Genomic DNA, 24,061 nt, shown 5'->3' with positions numbered 1-24,061 from the left:
GACTGCCTCATTAAAAACTTTGTCAAGAAAAACCCAATGGGAAAAAAACCTGACCAAGGAAAAAAGAGTACAGTCTCCCCCTTTTATCGACATGATTTAATGTCTCAAAATCGGTGCATCCCAATCTCATGTACCAATCTTTCAAAGAAGGATTTTGGGAGTGACTTTGTGAATAAATCTGTCAGATTGTCACTTGAGCGGATCTGTTGGACATCAATTATCCCCTGATTTTAACGATCATGAGTGAAGAAGAATTTGGGAGAAATATGCTTTGTTCTATCACCTTTGATGTATCCGCCTTTAAGTTGAGCAATGCATGCTGTATTATCTTTAAACAGGACAGTTGGAGCTATCTTATGATCAATCAGTCCACATGATGACATGATATATTGGATCAAACTCCTGAGCCAAAAATACTCGCGACTTGCTTCAAGTATTGCTAGCATTTCAACATTATTAGAAGAGGTTGCTGCTATCGTCTGTTTCGTGGACCTCCATGATATAGCTGTACCACCATATGTGAACAGGTATCCTGTTTGAGATCTCTCTTTATGTGGATTAGACAAATATCCTGCATCTGCATAGCCAACTAATTGTGACTTGGATTCATAGGGATAAAACAATCCCATATCAACCGTTCCTTGAAGATATCGAAAGATTTGCTTGATTCCACTCCAATGTCTTCTGGTTGGAGAGGAATTATACCTTGCTAGTAAATTCACCGCGAATGATATATCAGGTCGTGTATTATTAGCAAGATACATTAGTGCTCCAATAGCACTAAGATATGGTACTTCAGGATCAAGGATATCTTCATTTTCTTCCTTAAGACGGAATTGATCATTTTCCACATCTAAAGATCTTACGATCATTGGGATAAATATCCCATTTTTCATATGCTCGATCTGCAGGCCAAGACAAAATTTAGTCCTTCCAAGATCTTTCATCTCAAACTCTTCTTTTAGAGTTTTTATAATTATTGGAATCTCTTCAGGAGTTCCAATGATATTTAAATCATCAACGTACACAGCAATTATAATGAATCCAGATATAGATTTCTTTATGAAAACACATGGACAGATATCATCATTCTTGAATCCATTTTTGGCCAGATACTCAGTAAGATGATTATACCACATTTGTCCAGATTGCTTCAGACCATATAATGATCTTTGCAATTTGACTGAGTATAACCCTTGCGAATATTCATTGGATGGTTTAGATATCTTTAGTCCTTCAGGGACTTTCATATAGATATCCCGATCTAATGAACCGTATAAATAGGCTGTTACCACATCCATTAAATGCATATGCAGATAAACTGACCAAATAAAGCAATGTTATCGCATCCACTACAGGAGAATACATTTCTTCATAATCTATACCGGGCCTTTGTAAAAAATCTTGTGCCACAAGTCGGGCTTTGTAGCGCACAACTTTATTTTTCTCATTTCGTTTTCTCACAAATACCCATCGGTATCCAACAGGTTTTACATCTTCAGGTGTACGGACTACAGGTCCAAAGACTTCACGTTTTGCAAGTGAGTCTAATTCAGCCTTCATGGCTTCTTCCCATTTCGGCCAATCATTTCTTTGTCGATATTCTTCGACTGATCTTGGCTCAAGATCCTTGTTTTCATGCATGATATTTAATGCCACATTATATGCAAATATTTCATTGACAATTGTCTTATTTTGATCCCATTTCTCTCCTGTAAAGACATAATTTATCGAGATATCGTCATTTTCACAATTTTCAGGTACCTGAACGTCTTCTGACGTTAAAATTATATCAGAATTTTGGACAACTGCAGGTGTCTTTACTATGTCTTTTTCAACAGGAATAGTATTTACTTCTTTTCTCTTTCGAGAATTTTTGTCTTTGGAACTGACAAGCATGCCACGCTTCTGGCATGAATTTACTTCGGTGGCTATTTGTCCGACTGGGACCTCAATTTGAATTTGGGCATTTTCCGCTGGTATATAAGATTTAGTTATCCTCTTTGTATCGGAAAATGTATCAGGCAATTCATTTGCTATTCTTTACAAATGTATTATCTTTTGAACTTCTAGTTCACATTACCCTGATCGAGTATCTAAATGCATCAAGGATGACGCATTCCAATTAAGTTCCTTTTCAGGAAGCTTATTCTCTCCCCCTAATGTTGAAAATTTTGATTCATCAAAATGACAATCCGCAAACCGGGCTTTAAATACATCTCTAGTTTGTATCTCAAGATACCTCACTATAGAGGGAGAATCATATCCAACATATATCCCCAATTTTCTCTGGGGTCCCATTTTTGTGCGATTAGGTGGTGCAATGGGAACATATATCGCACACCCAAATATTCTTAAATGGGAAATATTTGGCTGCTAACCAAAAGCTAATTGCATAGGGGAGAATTGATGATAACTCGTTGGCCTCAACCGAATAAGTGCTGCAGCATGTAAAATAGCATGCCCCGAAATCGAGGTTGAAAAATTTGTTCTCATAAGTAAGGGTCTAGTAATTAATTGGAGGCGCTTAATAAGTGATTCTGCTAACTCATTTTGTGTGTGAACATGAGCTACTGGATGTTCAACACTTATTCCATTAGTCATACAATAAGCATCAAAAGCTTGGGAAGTAAATTCATCAGTATTATCAAGACGAATTATTTTGATTGGATTTTCTGAAAATTGTGCTTTTAATCGAATAATTTGAGCCAGTAATCTCGCAAACGCCAGGTTGCGAGAAGACAATAAGCACACATGTGACCATCTCGAAGATGCGTCTATCAGGACCATAAAATATCTAAAAGATCCACATGGTGGATGAATAGGTCCACATATATCACCTTGAATCCTTTCTAAGAATTCAGGAGACTCAAATCCAATCTTTACTGGTAATGGCCTTAAAATTTACTAGATTTAAGAATCTTCTGATTCTTTAGTGAATGTCCATGGGAGTTTTCAATAATTCTCCATATCATGGTTGTTCCCGGATGATCCAATTAGTCGTGCCAAGTTATGAATTCATTTGGATTAGTAAACTTGTAGTTTACAGTGGCATGTGATTCAATTGCACTAATTTTGGTATAATATAACCCAGATGAAAGTGAGGGCAACATTTCTAATAATACCCTTTTATTTGAATCATGAGTTGTGATACATAAGTACTCATGATTTTTCTCATTCATGGTCTCAATATGATATCCATTTCACGAATATCTTTAAAGCTCAACAAGTTTCTTAGAGATTTGGTAGACAATAGTGCATTATTTATTATGAATTTTGTTCCTCCGGGAAACAAAATTATGGCTCTTCCGGAGCCTTCAATCACATTGCCTAACCCAATAATAGTATTAACATATTCTTCTTTTGGCACAAGATAGGTAAAATATATATCACTTTTGAGAATGGTGTGCGAACTTGCACTATCCGCAATGCATACATCTTCATTATATATCCTTGCCATTTTCTTCAAAGACAAATAATAATAATAAAATGAGTAGTATGCACAGTTAAATTGAATACTTGATCGAAATTATTTTTCTAAGGATGTACATAATGTCATATACTAAAATTTTAATTTAAAATTTGACACATTTAATGATTTCAAAGCATAAACATTAATATTTCATTATTGGGTTAACCACCAAAAACGCCTCCGAATTATTCAAACGTTGACAATAATGACCTCAATTTTTATTATCGATAAAAATAACCTTTAATAATTTAAAATAGTGCACAAAATATACTTCCGTCAAGAAAGGCATATTCCGTTAACGGAAATATCTGATGTGGCAATCGGAGACTCTCTCTCTCTCTCTCTTCCTTCACTGCCACTACCACCACTTGACACCACTCCTTCAAATCTCTCAAGCCCACTACACTTGAACCATTAACATTACCTGCATCCTTACCCTTGCACCATCACATGGTCGCCATCTTCACATACTTCCCGTAACACCATGAATCTCACCCCAATCTGAAAACTCAAACTACAACCTTCACTTATCTTGCTGCCACCATATTCCATCGTCATCCTTCTAAAAATCCATCCCACTCTCATAGTTCATTCACTAACAACAACAACAACAAAATCAATAATAACTCACTATGATTTCAACAACAGATTTAACAATATAAACAAAAACAGAAGCAGATGGTGAAGAGCTAAGTCAACGACAGTGAGCGAAATAATGGAGAAGGCAGAGGTTGTTATTGCGATGAATGATGGAGGAAGGAGAATTGGGACGGAGCCAACTCTCACCCATGAAGCTCGCCTTCCAGACCCGGCGGCGCTTGCCTTCCAGATCTGGCGATGCTCGCCTTTCAGTTCTGGTTGTGGCGCGAATGATAGAGGAAGGAGGATTGGGACGGAGCCAACTCCCACCCGTGAAGCTCGCCTTCCAGACCCAGCGGCGCTTGCCTTCCAGATCTGGCGGTGCTCGCCTTTCAGTTCTGGTTGTGGCGCGAATGATAGAGGAAGGAGGATTGGGACGGAGCCAACTCCCACCCGTGAAGCTCGCCTTCCAGACCCAGCAGCGCTTGCCTTCCAGATCTGGCGGTGCTCGCCTTTCAGTTCTGGTTGTGGAGCTCGCCTTCAGCTCCGACCGTCAAGCTTCCCTTCCATTCCGATCGTGCTCGCGTTGTAGTTTTGGGAGGAGAAGAAGAGCATAGAGATTTGGGAGATTTGGGGTTTTAGGGTTATTAATTCTGGGGATGGGGATACACGGTGAGGAAGAAGAAGAAATAAGAGAGAGCGCACGCCACGTATGTTTTCCGTTAACGGAATATGCCTCTCTTAACGGATGGATATTTTGTGCATGTTTTTAAATTATTAAAGGTTATTTTTGCCGATAATAAAAATAAAGGTTATTATTGTCAGCGTTTGAATAATTCGAAGACATTTTTGGTGGTTAACCCTTCATTATTTATATACATCACATTTGAAACTTTAAATACATAGAAAATAAAACTTTACAATAAGTTTCTTACATTATTTATTAACATGAATGCTTAACAATCTCACATATTAAATCATTCCATCATTAATCAAATGACCAATATTTTCTTCAGGATCCTCAAAGAAATCAGATACATCATAATGAGTAGTGGAATTTTCAGCATCATTTGAAACAAAATTTGTTTCCTTTCCTTTGTCATCCTTTTTCAAAGATGACTGGTAAAGATCGACTAGGAGCCTTGGGGTACGACAGGTACGTGACCAATGGTCATTTCCACCACAACGGAAATACTTATTCTCTGTTGATTTATTTTGTCCAATATTTCTTTATTTCTTTATCCTACTTCTGGTGAGATCCTCTCTTTTGAACATAATTCATTTTCCTTCCATAATTTTTTTGTTATTAAAACATTGTCATTTACCTCTTCTGGGGTAATTTGCCGCATTTACTTCTGAAAATAGGGCGGTGCCAGCTGGGCGCGCTTCATGATTTTTTAAGAGCAACTCATTGTTGCGTTCTGCAACAAGAAGGCAAGAAATTAACTCAGAATATTTTTTAAATTATTTTTCTCGATACTACTGTTGTAGGAGCACATTCGAGGCATGAAAGGTCGAGAAAATTTTTTCTAACATATCATTATCAAATATATTTTTCCCACATAATTTCATTCGTGAGGTGATTCAAAAATTACCGAATTATATTCATTTATGGATTTAAAATCCTGTAGACGCAAGTGTGTCCATTCATATCGGGTTTGAGGAAGTATTATCTTTTTTTATGATTGTACCTTTCTTCAAGGTCTTTCCAAAGATCTGCATGATCTTTTAATGTGAGATATTCATTTTTTAATCCTTCGTCAAGATGACGACGAAAAAAATCATGGCTTTGGCTTTATCCTTTTGGGATGTATTATTTTCAACTTTAATGGTATTTCCAAGATCCATTGAATTAAGATGGATTTCAGCATCTACTATCCATGATAAATAATTGTTTCCAGATATATCAAGAGTATTGAATTCAAGATGAGAGAGTTTCGACATAATGAAAATTTGTTACCTGAGTCTTCCTAAAAATTTGATTAGAATCTCGTGCTGATAACATGTTGTAAAATAAATAAGGAAGATAAATATAAAATAGAGAAATATAAATATGCTCTTATCTCACTATAATATAAGTAATCTATATATTTATAAGAGAAAATTTCACTCCCCTCTCCTACGAGATGCTAAAATGACATTCTCCCCCCTCTATTTATAAAATGTACATTCTCCTCCCTTATAACTTTTAGAAAATCTCCTCTTTAATCCATTTTAAATTTTTTGTGTTAACTAAGGTTAACTTTATCCATTTTTCAAGAAAAATAATTTTTTTACAAAAATACCCTTTAGCAAAAAAATTTTTTTGTCATTAAATTTTGCTTACCAAAATACTCTTTAATAAAATTTTTTTATTGATTAAATTGTGTTTTTACCAAAATATTTTTTAAAAATTTAATAATTAAATTATTTTTTCTAAGATATCCTTCAATAATTTTTTAATTATTAAATTATAATTTTACCAAAATTTTTGTTAACATTTTTTATATTTTACTATTAATTTTTTGATATCAATGTATATTATTTTAATATTAAATAAAAAAAATTTACCATTGTTAATATGTATAACAATTAATATATATTGATGTTAATATTGAAAAATAATCTTATTAAGATTTTTTTAATATGAAAATAATATATATTGATATCGAAAAATTAATAGTAAAATATAAAAAAATGTTAACAAAAATTTTGGTAAAATCATAATTTAATAATTAAAAAATTATTAAAGGGTATCTTAGAAAAAAATAATTTTATTATTAAATTTTTTTAAAAATATTTGGATAAAAATACAATTTAATCGATAAAAAATAATTTATTAAACGGTATTTTAGTTAGCAAAATTTAATGACAAAAAATAAAAATTTTGCTAAAGGATATTTTTATAAAAAAAATTTATTTTTTCTTGAAAGTTGGATAAAGTTAACATTAGTTAACACAAAAAATTTAAAATAGATTAAAGAGAATATTTTTTAAAAATTATAAGGGAGGAGAATGTATATTTTATAAATAGAGGGGAGGGAAATGTCATTTTAGCATCTCGTAGGAGAGGAAAGTGGAATTTTCTCTATTTATAAATATTATAATTATTGTAGTTTAAAACTACACAGAGATAAGAGAGAGAGAGAGAAATATTTGTAACGTAAGGAAGGAGAGAAAATTATTTTATTGCTTCTTGTATTTTTCTCAGAGGCAAAAGCCTCTATTTATATGTGTATATGATAGTAGTTTTTCAAATTACATTAAATAAGATTCTCCTTAAAAATCTGAGCCTTGTGAAAAATGGACATCCACCTTAGGCAGTTACAATGTTTCATTTTATTTTTTCGATTGAGATTACACGTTTTCGTTTTTTTTTTTTGGGTATTTTTTTAGTTTTACAAAGAAATTATATAAAAATAAACCGAAATATTTAGTAACAAAAAATAACAAAAATTTATTTTATTTAATATTTATTAATTATTAATAATAAATAAGATAAATTTTGATCTCTTTTATTTTTCTAGTATTACCGAAAGGTAAACCTATATATCTAATTATCTACGCAAACTAAATTTGCCACATTACATTAATAGTAATAAAAAAAAGTTTAGAGAGCCAATTCAAATTAATTTTTTGTATTTTTAGTTTTTCAATTCAAAAAATTAAGATAGTGAAAGGTTATTTTCTTTTATAACAGATTTTTTGTTTTTCAACTAGTTGACTCTAATTGACTATTTTCTTAGTAGATTCCGTAGCGGACACTATAATAATACTATGTTTTAGTTGGATTCATGGTTTTATTTTTCTCTATTTCTTTTGGACTGGGTTTTTGTAAAGCTGTATTAAAGATTTGTCCAGGCAAAAAGAAAAAAGGGAAGGCCGGCCATAGTTCAATTGAAGCCCAAAGTGGTTTTTCGAGATAGAAAAGCATGAGAACCGAACGCACTGCAAGCCTTGGTTTATGACATCTATGTATATCCTTGTTTGAAAAGTGCACGCCAAGTTCATTAAAAAAAGTGCACAAAGTTCAAATCACAGTTATGCCTAGGAAGCAGTTATATAGAATCCTTAGGAGAGGAGGGTGCCTGTCTATTAGGGTGCAACTTAACGAAAATAAAAAGATAAGAATTTAACTAACTTGAGTTGGTCGAATAATTAATTCACTTGTTTGTTTAAGAAAGTATTTGAAGTTTGAATTTCGCTTTGTGTAAATAACAATTTATTGATGGGACTGTAGACATTTAAATAAAATTCAAATTTAAGGTAGATTAGTCTTTATTTTATGGAACTAAAAATATCATGGAAAATAAACAAAAACAATCATGAGAATAAAAAAAGTTCACATATCTAGGCTTCAAGCCTTTTGCGAAACCAAAAAATTTCAAACAAAGTATTTTTCTATGATTAGAAATCACTAGGAGTGCACGTAGATCGGATCGGATTGGATATGGCCAAAATTTCTATCCGCACTAAAATTATCGAATCGGATCGGATCCAATATCTGCAGTTTTTAAGGTTGGATCTGATCCGATCTGATCCGCACATTTGTAGATCGGATCGGATTGGATATCGGATATATCCGTAAAACACACAAATATTTTTAAAACCTTATTTTTATTAAAAAAGTATTAATAAAATTTATTTTTTTATTCCTTTAAATATGTTTACACTTAAAATAATATTAAACATATTTTTTTAAATAATAAACTAAAATAATACAACATATGATAATTATTAGTTGAAATAAAACATAAAAAGAATATTTACTTATTTATTTCTTTATTTTTGCGAATACGCGGATATGCGGATCGGATATGTTGATACCAACACAAATCTGCAATCCGATCCGATTAGGGTGTGGATCCGATCTGAAAGCCTTGCGGATTGGATCCATATCCGCAATTTTCGAATCGGATTCAGATAAATACCGCGAATATGCGGATCGGATCCGATCCATGAACACCCCTAGAAATAGATCATGCATTTAATTTGAGTTGTCCAATCTTACATAGTTCTATGTCTCTCTTGATTTTTTCATTTTCATATTCCTTGCTATTGCCCCATTTCGCTTTCATATAGAACAGCATGAGCAATGTTAGATAAATAAAAGTTCTAGAACACTACACAAAATTAGGTGAATATATAGTGACCGTTTTAAGTCGTCACAATATAAATGCTCGATTTTTAAATTAATTTATATTTAGTGACAATTTAAAATTGTCACAAAATTAAATTAGTAATAGCTATTCTAAGTTTCTAACAGCCAGTTAAAAATACTAATAAATCGTTTAGCGATATTCAATTTAGCAACGAGTGATTAACTGTCACAAAATTATTATATGACTGCTCAAAACTATCGCTAAAACTACCCAAAACCAATGCAATCTATCGATTTTTGTATAATTGAAGTATAATAAAAAAAAAATGAGAGTAAAAAACAACCTCAAATTTAATGAGATGCAAGAGATTTAACTATTAAACTAAACTCAACTCAAACTATTAGTTGGAGGCTTGGAGTGCACAACAAATATTATATTCATCATGTGGAGAAAGGCGAAAAGAAGCACATGATAGAATTATAAATTAATATATAAAAATCAATCATCATCTAACTAGTTATCTATATATATATATATATATATATATATATATATATATATATATATTAAAAAGACATAAAATAACACAGGTAAATATATACAAATACATGATATTTTATTTATTAATTAATTTTATATGTACATATAATATTTATTTATAAAAAATATAAATAAACGTTGTATATGCTTTTTCTGTTTATTTAACTAGCCCTTTTTTTTATTGATACAAACTAGACCGTAAACACATTTATATAATATTATCACAACGTAACGTAGAAATAAATATTTCATAACGATGTAGTAATAATAGAAGTTGAGCTGCACACATGCTTTTTATTTTTCTTCCTAAATTTATTTCAATGCAACAACTAAGCTACATAAATGAGTAGTTGGATGGATATGATGCAATATAATTTAATAAAGCAAATGCAATTATGCAAAGACTCTAAACTGTTACTATTAATTACTCCTTAATTCAAATTATATATGTGTGCTATTCATCGTACTAATTACTAATAAGGTGGCGGCGGAGGACCGGGAGGCCTTGGTGACGGTGGTGGTCCCGGAGGCCCTGGTGGTGGTGGATGATGATGAAAAGGAACTAGAGTTGGGGGAGGACATGGCTCCGGCGGTGGTGGTGGTGGTGGTGGTGAGTGATGATAGAATAATGGTTGTGGCGGTGGCGGAGAAGGAGGACCGGGAGGTGGAGGTGGCGGTGCATCACCAAATGGCTCAGGCCGTGGTGGCGGCAGAGGACCTGGTGGCCCTGGTGGTGGTGGAGGATGGTGGTGGTAATGCATGTTGTGGTTTATTGTGAAAGGAGTTAGGGTGCGTTATTGTGAAGTGAAAACTATTTGATGAATTTATAGAGTAGAGAGAAGCTTCAAGACTACTTGAGACTTATTGGTGACACTTTAATTTGACTACTTGTTCTACCAAATCAAATTATATATATTTGGCTAGCTATATCAAAAAATTCAAAAATATTTTAAATTTATCCCAGAATTTTTAGTTAAGGAGATCAGAGAACAGAAAAAATAAATTATTTAAGCAAAGTTTTTATTGATTTATTATATTTGAATTATGTAGAAGCAAAAAGATATGTCGATGTCTACCATTCTATATATATATATATATATATATATATATATATATATTAATTTTTATATACTGATAATAATATAAAATACATATTCATATAATTATAATTATTTTTTTAGATAACTATTTACGTAATTAATATAAAAAATAATTATTTTTATTAATATAATATTATATAATTAAATACACGTATAAAATAATTTTATATTGATAATGCATTAAAATTAAATTTATATATATATAACATTGGCTCTTAAACATATGGACAAATATACGTATTTGACCTATAATAGTATATATACAAGAATATATATACTCAAAAGAATAGTAGTTGTGATATTATATTTATGGGTTTAGAAGGACACATCATAAATATAAAATAAATATATTAAAAATTTAATTTTTTATATTTTTTTAAGACACATGATAGACAAATTCTATATTTATATATGGCTAAATTATGTTGTGCAAATGAAATCAAATGTGCTAGAATAATATATAATACTAGACATAAATAATAATATGCATGGATGGGAGACAAAAGATAAGGATCACAAAGCTAAGGATAGTGACAGGCAATTCCCTTTTATTTCAGTGAATTTATCTTTAGCATAGCGTTGGTGTATGTCATATGAAGCTTTGTAGAAATATTCAAACCACCACTAAAAAAACCACTTTTAACAATTATTTATTTTATTTTAATTTTAATAACAATACAAATAATTTTTAATATATTTATTGGCACTTAAATATTAATCGTTTTATATTTTATTATTAAATAATTTTAGTGTGAATCATAAAATTATTAATAAAAACTTTTTAATGATCACAAAAAATATATAATTGTCATTATAACATATAGTAATAACAACAAAAATATAATTATCGCAAAAATATAAATTAAATAAAATATATAATAATTATTATATTATTACCACTAAAATTTTTCTATTAAAATTAATTTTTATTATAATAAATAAATATTTTAAAAGTACATATAAAAAAAATTAAAATTCAATCTCTAAATTTTCTTTTTATTTTATAATACTTTTGGCCATTTATAAAACAAATCATAAAAAATATTTACTTATCCTAAAATTACTAATTTTTTTAATCACACTTAAAAAAATTATATCAAAATTCAATCTTTAAAATTTTTTATTATATATATATATTGAATATTTATATCGATTTTTAAATATTTTTGTAGTATCTTTCTGTAACAAATTTTAAAAGTACTTTTGTGTGTTTGTCCGCCACTTAATAATATTTCTTTTTTTGGGCTCCAACACCCTCACTTATTATAATAACCCCTTTCGTACTTGAAAGTGAGATTGTCATTTGTGAAACGATGGAATCTATTATTGCCTCATCATTCTCCTTGTCATTAATTGTGATATAATGATGAAAGCAGAATATTTTCCGCTTCACTTTGATTAGGACGGCTAATTTTGGGATTTTTTTGGTAAAATAAAAAAATATTGATATTTTTTAGGTTTTACACTTTTATCATGATAGGGGACAAATGGGCTGATTTTTTTTTTCTTTTATATGAAAAAAATATTAATGTTTTAATTTTATTAGAAATAGAATTATTTAGTTTAATTATAGGTGGGTAGATTTTGTAAGTAGAAAATCAATACATAAAGAGTATGTTACAATACATAGGGAGCGTGTTTATATAACATTCTTACCAACACACGGAAGTATATTGAACACGTGACAACATTTTGGCCAACACGTGGAAGACGTATTATTGAATAATTTTTACAATACTGTAATACATTTCAAATATCAATATTCAACCAAAACTAACACTATCTCTATTTCTATATTAAAAATAATTTCCAAAAGTAAATTCAGAAAAGTAAAATCATTGGAGTTGATGTCTGAATGTTTATTTTTAAACTTAAAAAAAAAAACAAAATGTCCGGGCAATTTTAGTATTTAAAATATTAAAATTTCTATAAAGAAATAATTGTTATGGGTGATTTTTATTTTTAAAAATATAAAAGAATTGTGGATATAATTTTTATTTTTTAAAAATTTAACAATTTTGTTAAAACAAATTGTGTGAATCTGAAAAAACACACTCCCATACTTTTGTATATATGGTCATTTTCATGCTAATCAGTGATCACCATTAGCATTATCATATAAAAAATAACAGCCTAGTCACCAAAAAAAAAAATAAATAAAAAAAATATATAAAAAATAACAGCCTAATACAGGAGTTGAAAGAATATTAATGTTGATCCTGCTAATGCATGGGTTAGCTTTATTTATTTATTAATTTTAAAAAATTTGCGTTAGTTTTATTTTTCTCGCTTTTTTTAGAAAATTTTAAGGGTAAGTAATCTTATCAATAGTCTAATACTATATTTTTAGTTATTATTTTTAAATATTGTTAATTAATTCTTAATAAAAAAATAAATTATTGTCTGCACTTTTTATAAGATTTTTTTAGTCGGAGCGAACTAGTTTAGTGTTAGAATAAATGACTAAACTATTGATATTTTATATTAAAATTGATTTTTTGTTTGGGTTTGATTTAGTTAGTTATATAAGGTAGCGTTTGGTGGAGAGACAGAGACGGAAAGACTGAGATTGAGAGACAGAGACTAAGAGACAGAGAGTCAGAGATTGAAATAAATTTCAGTATTCTGTTTGGTACAAAATGGGAGACAGAAATTAAAACAAGAATGAAATTATAATTTAATTTGCACAAAGGATAAAATTAAAATTAATTAATTAAAATGCGGGTATTTTAGGTATAAAATGTTATTAAAGTTTCAGTCTTTATCTCTAAAAATTTTAGTCTCCTGTATTCCCATTTTTTTGAGGTACTAAAATATTAAAATTTTAGAGACAAAGACAGAAATTTTAGTATCAGTCTCTAAACTAACAAACATGATATTAAATCTCAATCTCTCAATCTCTTTCTTAATATCTCAAAATAAATGCTATTGTTATTGAAATTAATATTACAAACTAGGAAGTGAATCTACAAATAGTTTTCTTTTTTCATATATGAATTCGTATGTTGCTAAACATATATAACAATATAATTATGTTATATATATATACTAAAAATTAATTATTAAAAACTATAATAGACAAATGAAGAAATATGAAAGATAAAACTAATTGGGACACGATTGTATCATTTAAGGGTTTATTACTCTTAATGTAAAAGATTTTACAATTAACATAGATAACAAAATTTACTACTCCATGTTTTTCTTTGTTCCAACTCTTCTAATCAACATACATATATCTCTTCATTCCTTGGCAAGAACTAATATTCTAATAATATATAGTGAAAAAGCATGCAACCATGCATATCTCTCATATCTAATGTATTTAGTTTGCGTTTTCATTTTTTATTTTTATTTTTAGTATTTTTTATTTTTTAGATTTTATAAAAAAAAGTTAAAACTGTAAAAATAATAAAATTTTATTTTTTCTTTTTTTATCTTTTGTTTTTATTTTTTCACAAAATCTAAAAAATAAAAAATATTAAAAATAAAAATAAAAAATAATATAAAACGTCAACCAAATTCACCGTACCCTAAAATTTTAATATAACACAACAAAATAATTCACCATTAATAAGCTACCTACCTACTCAATAAACATCAAATACTTCAGCCATGGGTCTTATATGATCGACATGGTCAGTTAACCAAGAAATAAGAAATTGATCATCAACAAAACTTTATTATATATATATGATGATAAATAGAATGGTTGTGCATGTACAATTGTTACCTACCTGTTGTGGAAAACGAACCGGATTATATATATTCATCATCATCCAAGATCAATATATGATAGACTTGTATTAATAAATAGAAAGAAAAGGAAAAGAGAAGAACCACTAGAAATCATCGGAATGGGCGGCTTTGGGAAGATACCTATCCGACTAGACTCATCCCAAACCGCCCATTCCTACAACTTCTAATAGCTCAATCTCTCATTCCTTACTCTCCTCCTTATAATTTTTTTTTTTTTAATTTCACTCAAACTTGTGTATTAGAATTCATCTCTTAGCTTCTCTTTTTATAGGCATCTCAACCCACCATGCCTGACACATTGTAATATTGAAGCCTATGGGAGGCAAATTTGTCTTTTTAGAAAGGCTTTAAATTAAAGAACAAATGCTAGTGGGGAACTCGAATAAAAAATTATAAAGTGGGAAATAGGGACGAATAATCAGGCAAAATTTAGGGTTATTCCTAAAATCACTTAATTGTTCTTGTTCCTTAATGTGTCACTAACACAAATGGAATCCTTTGGCGTTTTACCAAAGATTTTTTCATTGCAAATCACTTTTTTATTGCCCTTCCACATCTATCCAGTGTTTTGGACAGGACATCTATCCACTTTTAAGCAGAGATTCTTTTAATTTTTTTGAAATAATTTTTTTTAGTGTTATTTTCTTCCCATTTTACCTCTAATTAAATTTTAATTTGAAATAACAAAGATTATTTCACAAATATTATTTTTTTGCTATCATGATGAAATTAGTTGTCCACAAAATTTAAATAATAAAAAAACATATTATTATAGTTATATTTCTAACATGACATCTTTTGACGCAAATTTTTATTTTAATTAATTTTTGTATAATTTTTTTTTTGGTTTTATGCTAATTGTTTTTTTCTTTTCTGTAAAGAGTAACAATAATTGAACTTAGACTTTTTTGTGTTAGAAAATTTATTAGATATCATCTTATAAAATTATTTTTTAAAAAAATTTAAGTTTATAAGAAGAAAGACAAAAATGTTAACATTTTGTTAACATTTTTAACACTCAAAAAATAAATAGTATCTTTGCATGTAATTAATAATCATATCTGTTGTTACGCGCAACATATATAGAAAATAAAAGATGGAATTTGCATTGAGAGTAAAACTTTAATATATAATAATTCTTTTTCAAAGCAAATGTGTGCAAGATCAAACCACCAAGCTAGGCTTATTGGTTCCTTATCGAGTTATGGCCAAATTTCTTTTGTTAAGAAGCAAACAACTTGATGCTATTATTATTTGTTGAGATGAATATCATTCCAAATTAAAGGGGCATACATTATAACAAATTTTGAAATATGTAAGGAAATAATTGTAAGGAAATGCACCATTAGAATTTAGAAAGCAAATAATGGGGCTGCTGCATTGTTTGAAATTGATGATGATGATGATCATATGGCCAATATGTCATCATCTCATTGTTTGAAATTGAGGCAACATCATCTGTGATGGCAAATAATATTGCATCGTGTTAGATAATTGATCCGACGGCACATTTGTGTCCTGCATCATCATCATTGATTGATCGGACGGCAGATATGAACTCTGCATCATTGTCTCAGATTCATGTTGAGGAGCAAATTGTTGGTTTCCTAACACCATTTCCTATATATATATAACGGGAAGAAAAAAAAAAGGAGCCATTAAAAAATAAATAAATTAATTAAATCAGTTAAAATATCAATGTTATACAACATTAAATTTAATTTCCTCCAATGTATATATAATATCGAAAATGTTTGGTAACAAAAAAAAATCAGCCAAAATCAGCCAGAACTTATTTTATTTACCTAGCATTACCCATATAATATATACTCACCCCAATATTCATCATCATAGAATAACCATTTTCCATGAAACCAGCAGTAGAATGAGATTTTGATGGGATTCCAGAATAATTCACTTGCTGGTTTTCGTAAGTGTATATATACCGTAGCTTCAACTTCAAGTTAGAAGTTAGATATACTATAATATAATCTGAATACAATAAATAACTGCATAATAAGTTCCCTCAGTTAATAAATTTTGTATGAAATATTTTAAAAATAATAAAAATCAGTCTAAATTATTTTATTTTATTTTATATTTATTTATTATTTTAAAAATAAATACATAATATTAAATTAAACACTTATATAATTTTTTATGTTATATGTATAAAATTATAAATATTAAAGTCAATAAGATAATTTTAAATTATTATCTCTTTAACGACCGTTAACTTTTTTTTATTTTTTTTATTTTTTACGGTATTCTTCAACCCGACAAGTCAATGACTAATTTGTCACAAATTTAAATTTTATTTAAGAATCTGTCGCTTGCCCTTAACACTTGATTAAGCGGACGAGTGAGTTGACTACTTGACCAAACTAAGGTGTTTTTTTAATTTTCTATATGACTGTGCAATTATAAACAAATGGATTAAAGTATTGGTGGATACTACAATGAAGATGGCATAATTGTCTTCATATGAGTATATTTCTTTTTGACCTTTGGATGATGGATTGTATGGTTAGATTTTGATATTTATAAAAGTGTTGTTTTTGTTTAAAGTGTGGCTAAATAAATAAACCACACTTTTAACCAAAGCATCTTCATGAGAAGATATTTTTGCCATCTTCATTGTAGTATCCACCTTTATTTTTTTGCTTCATGTCAACTTATTCGATGATATATCACGTGACAATTAACATTTTGCGTTTAACATTGATGACCGATTAATTCAAAAACTGATGAGAGGATCGGAACTAATTTAATTGATGATTTAAAACTAAAACAATTTAGTTAATTCAAAAACTGAGAGACCAATTCATTAGTAGTTAGCTTAGAAATTAACTCTCATTACTAAAATTTAATAAACAAAGTGTTAAAAATATATATATAAACATATAATCATTCATGACCACTTATTCTAAAAACTTAAATTAATAAATAAACAAACATATATATCTTTAACATATATTTTGATGTAAGAAACCTTTTTTTTGTTTGAATTTGCATAGGATATTGTTTTTATTTGTTTTATGTTAAAATTAATTTTTTTTAGAGTCGACAAAGATTAAACACTAATAAACTTTGTAGTTGTTAAAACTCTAATATATATATAAAGCTATTTATTTTAAAAGTTTAATCTAATAGATCATCATATCTATTCTAAAAATTTAAAAATAAGTGCTTTAACCTGGGAATGAAGGAAGTGATGGTGATGACGAAGGCGATTATTAGAAATAGAGAAGAAGTTGTGAAGGAGTTTGTGTTTCTTAATAGCCATGAGAATGTCGGAGAGTTGAAGGGTCCTCCTCTTGTTAGCTTCAACATGAATCCATGCTCTAAATAAATGTCACTTCCTCAATCAACACTTCACATGCTTTTGCCAACAACATTGGAGCTTCTGAATTTATCAATATCTGCTTCATTATTCTCATTAGACATATATAAACGGCAACAACTATAATTAATTAGCAAATATTATCCACATATATAGGTGAATACTTTAAGTAATTAAATTTTATATATAAGCAAAAAATAATCTAGCTAAGTATCTTGCATTGGGTGTATTATAAAATTGTTCAGATAGAAGATAGATAAATAATAAGGGATATAGAAAAATATTTAAAAGATCATGCTTAAAGTGCTAAAGAAAGAGAACATGGTTTGGATTTATGTATTCGAAGTTTCGAACCCATGAAAAAGGTTCGTTGTTGTATACTCGTGGAGGAAGGAGTACTTGTCACCGAAAAAATCGGAAGGAGTACTCATACGATTAAGTAAATTAAAAAAGAAATGAAATTTGATACGAATTTATATTTTATTTTTATAAAAAAAAACATAAAATATGAGGAAAAAAACAGAAGATAAGAAAAAAAAGTGAAATTTGATAGATTTATGTTTTTTAAAATATTATTAGTAATTTTTTTAAAATTTTTATTTTAATAAATACACAATACATAGTAGATACATGCATTAAGAATTTAAATTCTGTATTTTTTTATAAAATAGTATTTTAACTAATTTTTTTAACATAAACTCTTAGAACATATGTTAGTTAAATTATAGATTTAAGATGAACCAAAAGTCCAAGATTTAGGAAAAAACATTAAAAAAATAAAATGTTTTGGCAATAATAGAGGGAAAATGAAAACATTGCTGGTGATGAAACTTTAGAATTATTGGAGTTTAAAAAATATATAATTAAAAATGATAGTACATAGTAGTATCTAATGAAGATTGAGAAATTATTTGACCTCTTTGTCTTCTTGAGTGTCCTGAGGAAGAGGATAACGAGGCATTGACATAGAATTTGGTGGAAGTGATGATGATGATGAATTACTATTGTTGAAATCCATGGTCTCATCAACTTGAAATTAGTCTACCTTTTGTTTTAATGGCTTCATGACTAGGGGTGTTCAAATCCAAACCGATCCAAATTAAACTGCTCATCCAATCCGATCCAAACCGAAAATCGATTAAAACCGCACTAATTCGGATTTGATTGGATTTTATTTTTTGCAAACCGCTGGATTGGATCGGATTTCGGATCTACTTTTCATAACCGATCCAATCCAATTCAAACCGCACAATGTGCTATAATATTATTATTTTATTATTATATTTACAATTATACTTATAACATGTTCAATTTGTTATACATTTTTCTATTATTCATGTATTATTATTATCTAATAAATATTTTATGTTCAAAATGTTATTTATTTATTTATTTATTTTAACTAACCTATAATTTTATTTCTATTGTTATGTTATCGTTGGCTTTTTAAGATATTGTTAAGACTTGTTATGTCATTGTTAATTATTCAAAATTTGATATTGAGACTTGTTATATGTATTTAATTTTTTTTATTTAAAAAACCGTAAATCCAAACCGATCCAAACCGCTTGTAATCGGATCGGATCGGATCGGATTTTCAAAAAAAATTTCATCCAATCCAAACTGCACCGCACATAGATTAAGCGTTCGGATCGGATGACTTTTTCCTTTAAAACCGAACCAAACCGCACCGCGAACACCCCTATTCATGACTTCTTAGGACTCAATTAATAGGCAGTTCCTTAAATAATGACTACAATTTCTATTCTTTCCTCTTTCTAATTTAATTTGTCCAATCCCTAGGGCCGTCCATGGATCGGATTGTATCCGCGGTAAATATCCACATCCGATCCGAAAATTGCGAATACGATCCGATTCGCAAATTGATCGGATCGGATCGGATCCAATCCACACCCTTTGCGGATCGGATCGCGGATATCTGCTCTACATCCGCGTATCCGATCCGCAGATCCGCACTATAATAATTAAAATATATATATGTTTGGTATTATATTTACTTGTTTGTATGTTTTAGTTAGTAATTATTATTCATATATTGTATTATTTTATTTTTGTTATTTAGAGAGAGTTTGATTAAAAATATTTTAGGAATAAATAAGTTTAAAAGTATGAAAGAAAAATTTTTATCGAATTTTTTTTATATAGAAATATGATTAAAAAGAGAATGTTTAATAATGCGGATCGAATCGGATCCGGCACTAAAAAGTGCGGATATTATATCCGATCCACGGACACCCTACCAATCCCCACTTTTTTTAAGGGGATATTTCTTTTTTTTTTTTTTTTAGTGAAAAATTATTTAATTTATTATTCTCTAAATAAACTTTATTAAGTACTAAACACTACTTTTTTTAATTACCGAGGTGTATCTAGTTATTAAATGGAAAAAAAAATTCTTTTGTTTACAATACTGATATATGGCATGTTGGCAAGTTGCATACAAATTAAAAATAAAGAGTAATTGCAATGTTCGTTATTACTAAAATATGTTTATTTAAAAATTTAGTTAACTTGTATTCTAATTATGAAATATTTTAAGAGTATAATAATTCTTTTAAAACTTTTTCACTGTATTTGATGTATTGAAATGTTAAAAAAATTATATTTTTAATAATATTTAATAAAATAATTCTATTTATAATATTTTTAATATATATTTTTAGGACATAAAATAACAAAATTCTTTATTTAATAACTAAGTTCTAGTGTAAATATTTATTATTTATTATGCTTAACATCTATTTTCGTAAAAAAAAAAGGTAAAAATATTTATTTTAAGAGTTTAACTAAAATATATTTTGAAGGTATATAATAAATTTATTATTAATAAAAATTTTTAAATATTTTTATTTAATAAATATAAAATAAATATATTAAAAATTTAAATTTTTTATATTTTTAATAAAAAAAATTTATTTTGTAATTTTAATATGTATTTTAAGAATGTATGGTAGATAAATCCTTATTTTAATAAATGCACTAACACCATATTTTTTAATTTAATAAAAAAGAGTGTGGGTCCCACCTAATCGGTTTATTTTATAGTCAACATAACATTTTTCATAATAAATGTTACTCTTATCGTTTCAACTTATTTATCTATTTTAAAATATAAAGTTTAAATTTCATAATAATATACAAAATATTAATTTTTTGATAGTATATTTATTTTAATTATTATTGTTAAATAAACAATACATACAAATATTTTGTCATTATTTAGGAATTATTTTCAGTATATACATACATTAATTGTTATATGTAAGCAGTAGTTGGTTAACATTAATTTTTTCTACTACATTTCATTTGATATTAGAAGGATTATTAGGAGATTATATCATTATTTACATTTTATTAATTACTTCTTTGGCTAAAAATTATGATATATTTGGATAAAATGATAGATAAAGTTTTAGTACGAGGCTGTGAGCATTATCTATGAGCCTAATTATCAAGGTTGTGAGAATCGGACCAGTCATCGAACCGATTAAGTGATTGGTTTAATAGTTTAATGATTTAATTGTGATTGAATCGTGGTTAAACTGGTTTAATTAAATATAGAGTGAAATTATAAAAAATTCAATACATAATTTTAAAAAGTTAAATTCAATAATTTTTAAACTAATAAGATTTAAAATTTAACAATTTCACAAAATGAACAATACATAATTTATCATTAAAAGGTCATAAACAACTTCAAATGACAATATTCAAAATGCACATAAATGACAAATGACAAACACAATGTTTTGCAACCAAAAGAAACAATATTCAACAAACAATACTTTAACTAAACAAAGACACTACTCATTAGAAGTCATAATCATCATTAAGTGTTCTGATATCTCTATCATAAACAGGTAATCCAAAGCCAGCATCTTCAGAAATACCACCAAAAGAAGTATTTGAGGATTCAATTACAACATCAGGCATATCCACTTCAACTTCCATGTCTCCACCATCTAATAAAATAGAAAAAAAAAACTCAATAAGAAATCAATGTTAATGACATGTATTTTTATGGAAGGAAACAAAGTTTGCTATGTCACTCACCATTAGGATACAAAGGCATAGCATTATCAGTGTATATTAAACTTTCAATGCCTTCAACATCTCCATTAGTAAATTCAGGATCATCCTCATCTGTCATTACCCAAAAATCTACTGTGTCAATGCTTTGAATGTCAATTGGATCATAATTCCTCTTCTTTCGATGCAACCTAGATTGAAGGCGTAGGTTATAGGTGACATAAACAATGTCACTTAGCCTTTGATGCTCTAACCGGTTCCTCCTCTTTGAATGGATTTGTTCAAAAAGACTCCAGTTCCTCTCACATCCAGATGAAGAAGAGGTTTGATGAAGAAGACGGACTGCCATTTTTTGCAAATTAGGAGCACTCCCACTGTGTAGCCTCCACCATTCACCTACGTAGATATAAAAATCAAATATTTTTTAATATTTATCAATTATCACCCAACATATTAAACTTTGAAACTAAACTGAACTTGGATATGAAATAAGTTAAATAACTTACCAGGTTCGAGTCTTGATGCCGCTCTCTTAGCACTTTTCCTCCCAAAACTTTCTTTACAATCTCGATACAGCTGTATCTCTTGCATTGCAGCAATTGAGTCATCACAAAGTGTTTCAACATCAAGCAAATCAAGTAAAGATCTCAAAACATTTGCCTTCTCAACAAAACTCTCACTGTAGAAAATGCCCGAATTTAAAAAGTACGCTGCCGCATGGAGATCACGCTTCAAATGCTTATCCCACCTCATTTTCAAGATACTCGTGTATGGCGTATAAGCAGCTTTCCGATTTCTGAACATGGTCTTGATAGCATTTTTTGCTCTTTGCATGTTTGCATGCCTTCATACACGATTCCCAAAGAGGATTTTTCATCAGCATCAACAAGGCTCAACAACTTAATAAGAGGACCAACAATTTCACAATGGTAAGACAGTCTTGCCAAAACTTACTGTCCAAGACAATTGAGCTAACAATCTTTCCATTAGCACTTTTAGATAACTTATGAGAAGTAAAATATTTGTCTACCATCAATGACTGCAAATCTTCCTTGTGATCATATATGCAAATCTTCCTTGTGATCATATATACTTTTCAAAGTAATTATAATGTATTATAATATAAAATATTTTATTCAGTTGTTTAATTATATCTATTTTTTTAAATGATTATTTATAATATTAACAGTGTTGTTATACATCCAAATATTTTTATCAATTAATTATAAATTTAATTAAATTAGTCTAAACCCAACAAAAACACTTAAAAAATGTGCACGTGAATCACACACTTATTTTTTCCGTGTTCATTCTTCTTCTTTACGTGTTTTCTCCTTATCGTCATTCTTTTATTGCTAATTTTATTGCTATATTTTTTATTTTTTCTTCTCCTCCTCCTTTTGGTAGTTATTGTATGATTATGTTAATTTTTTTGTTTAAATTTTTTTAATTTTTATTCTTATTAATAGAATAAAATAAGAAAAAAGTTTTGAACTGTGCATGATTTTATCAGAAAAATAGTACCACAATTTTTTAACCACAACGTACAAAGTTTTTTAATTTTTGATATCAAATTTTTTTAATCGTGACACAAGCTCTTGTTAAGAGAGTGGATACAAGAAAAATTATGAGAATGTTGAGACGATGATGATGAGGAGCAGGGACGGACATAAGGGGAGGGCGAGTGGAGGCCTCGACCCCCAGCTTTTTTTTTTTAAAATAATTAATAGTAATATGTTATTATGTATAATTTAATTTTAAAAAAAGTATTAGTATTTAGTCTAGTATAAATAATAATCCAGTCCAATTTAAATATTAATGATTTCTAATATCTTAAAAGTAAGTAACAATATTAAAAAAATCTGAAAAAGATATTATTACTAATATTTTTTAATTAAATAAAAATTTTCAAATCTCATAAAGTGAATTCTTTTTCTTCTCGTGACCGTCTTTTTTTATTCATTTGGTATTAATTCTCTCTATTTCAATTGCTACAACTAAAAGATCTTTTTTAACTATGAATATTGTAAAAAATAACTCAGAAATAAAATAAAAGATGAATTTCTTGCTAATTGTCTTTTAATTATATTGAAAAGAAAATTACTGAAAAATTTGACACAAATTTTATTATCGATAA

At 28.4% G+C, this 24,061-nt stretch overlaps 1 protein-coding gene across 1 annotated transcript; it reads right to left on the bottom strand.

Moving 5' to 3' along the window:
- Positions 1 to 21,705: 21,705 nt before the first annotated feature.
- On the bottom strand, positions 21,706 to 22,758 carry LOC112749295 (uncharacterized). Its single transcript, XM_025797554.1, has 3 exons — positions 22,431 to 22,758; positions 21,949 to 22,320; positions 21,706 to 21,857 (listed from the first exon to the last, which is right to left on the bottom strand). Exons 1-3 carry the CDS (start codon positions 22,756 to 22,758, stop codon positions 21,706 to 21,708), a joined length of 852 nt encoding a protein of 283 aa, XP_025653339.1.
- Positions 22,759 to 24,061: the final 1,303 nt, after the last annotated feature.

The sequence above is a fragment of the Arachis hypogaea genome, chromosome 15, assembly GCF_003086295.3.
Source record: "Arachis hypogaea cultivar Tifrunner chromosome 15, arahy.Tifrunner.gnm2.J5K5, whole genome shotgun sequence".
Taxonomy (NCBI): Eukaryota; Viridiplantae; Streptophyta; class Magnoliopsida; order Fabales; family Fabaceae; genus Arachis; species Arachis hypogaea.
This window is presented reverse-complemented; position numbering and strand designations above follow the sequence as displayed.

Bases quoted from the DNA above. Each gene is read 5' to 3' on its own strand.
- LOC112749295 (XM_025797554.1), bottom strand. From the start codon at position 22,758: ATGCAAAGAGCAAAAAATGCTATCAAGACCATGTTCAGAAATCGGAAA. The intron at 22,321-22,430 runs GTAAGTTATTTA...ATATCTACGTAG, and splicing joins GGCATCAAGACTCGAACCTG to GTGAATGGTGGAGGCTACAC. The intron at 21,858-21,948 runs GTGAGTGACATA...CTATTTTATTAG, and splicing joins TATGCCTTTGTATCCTAATG to ATGGTGGAGACATGGAAGTT.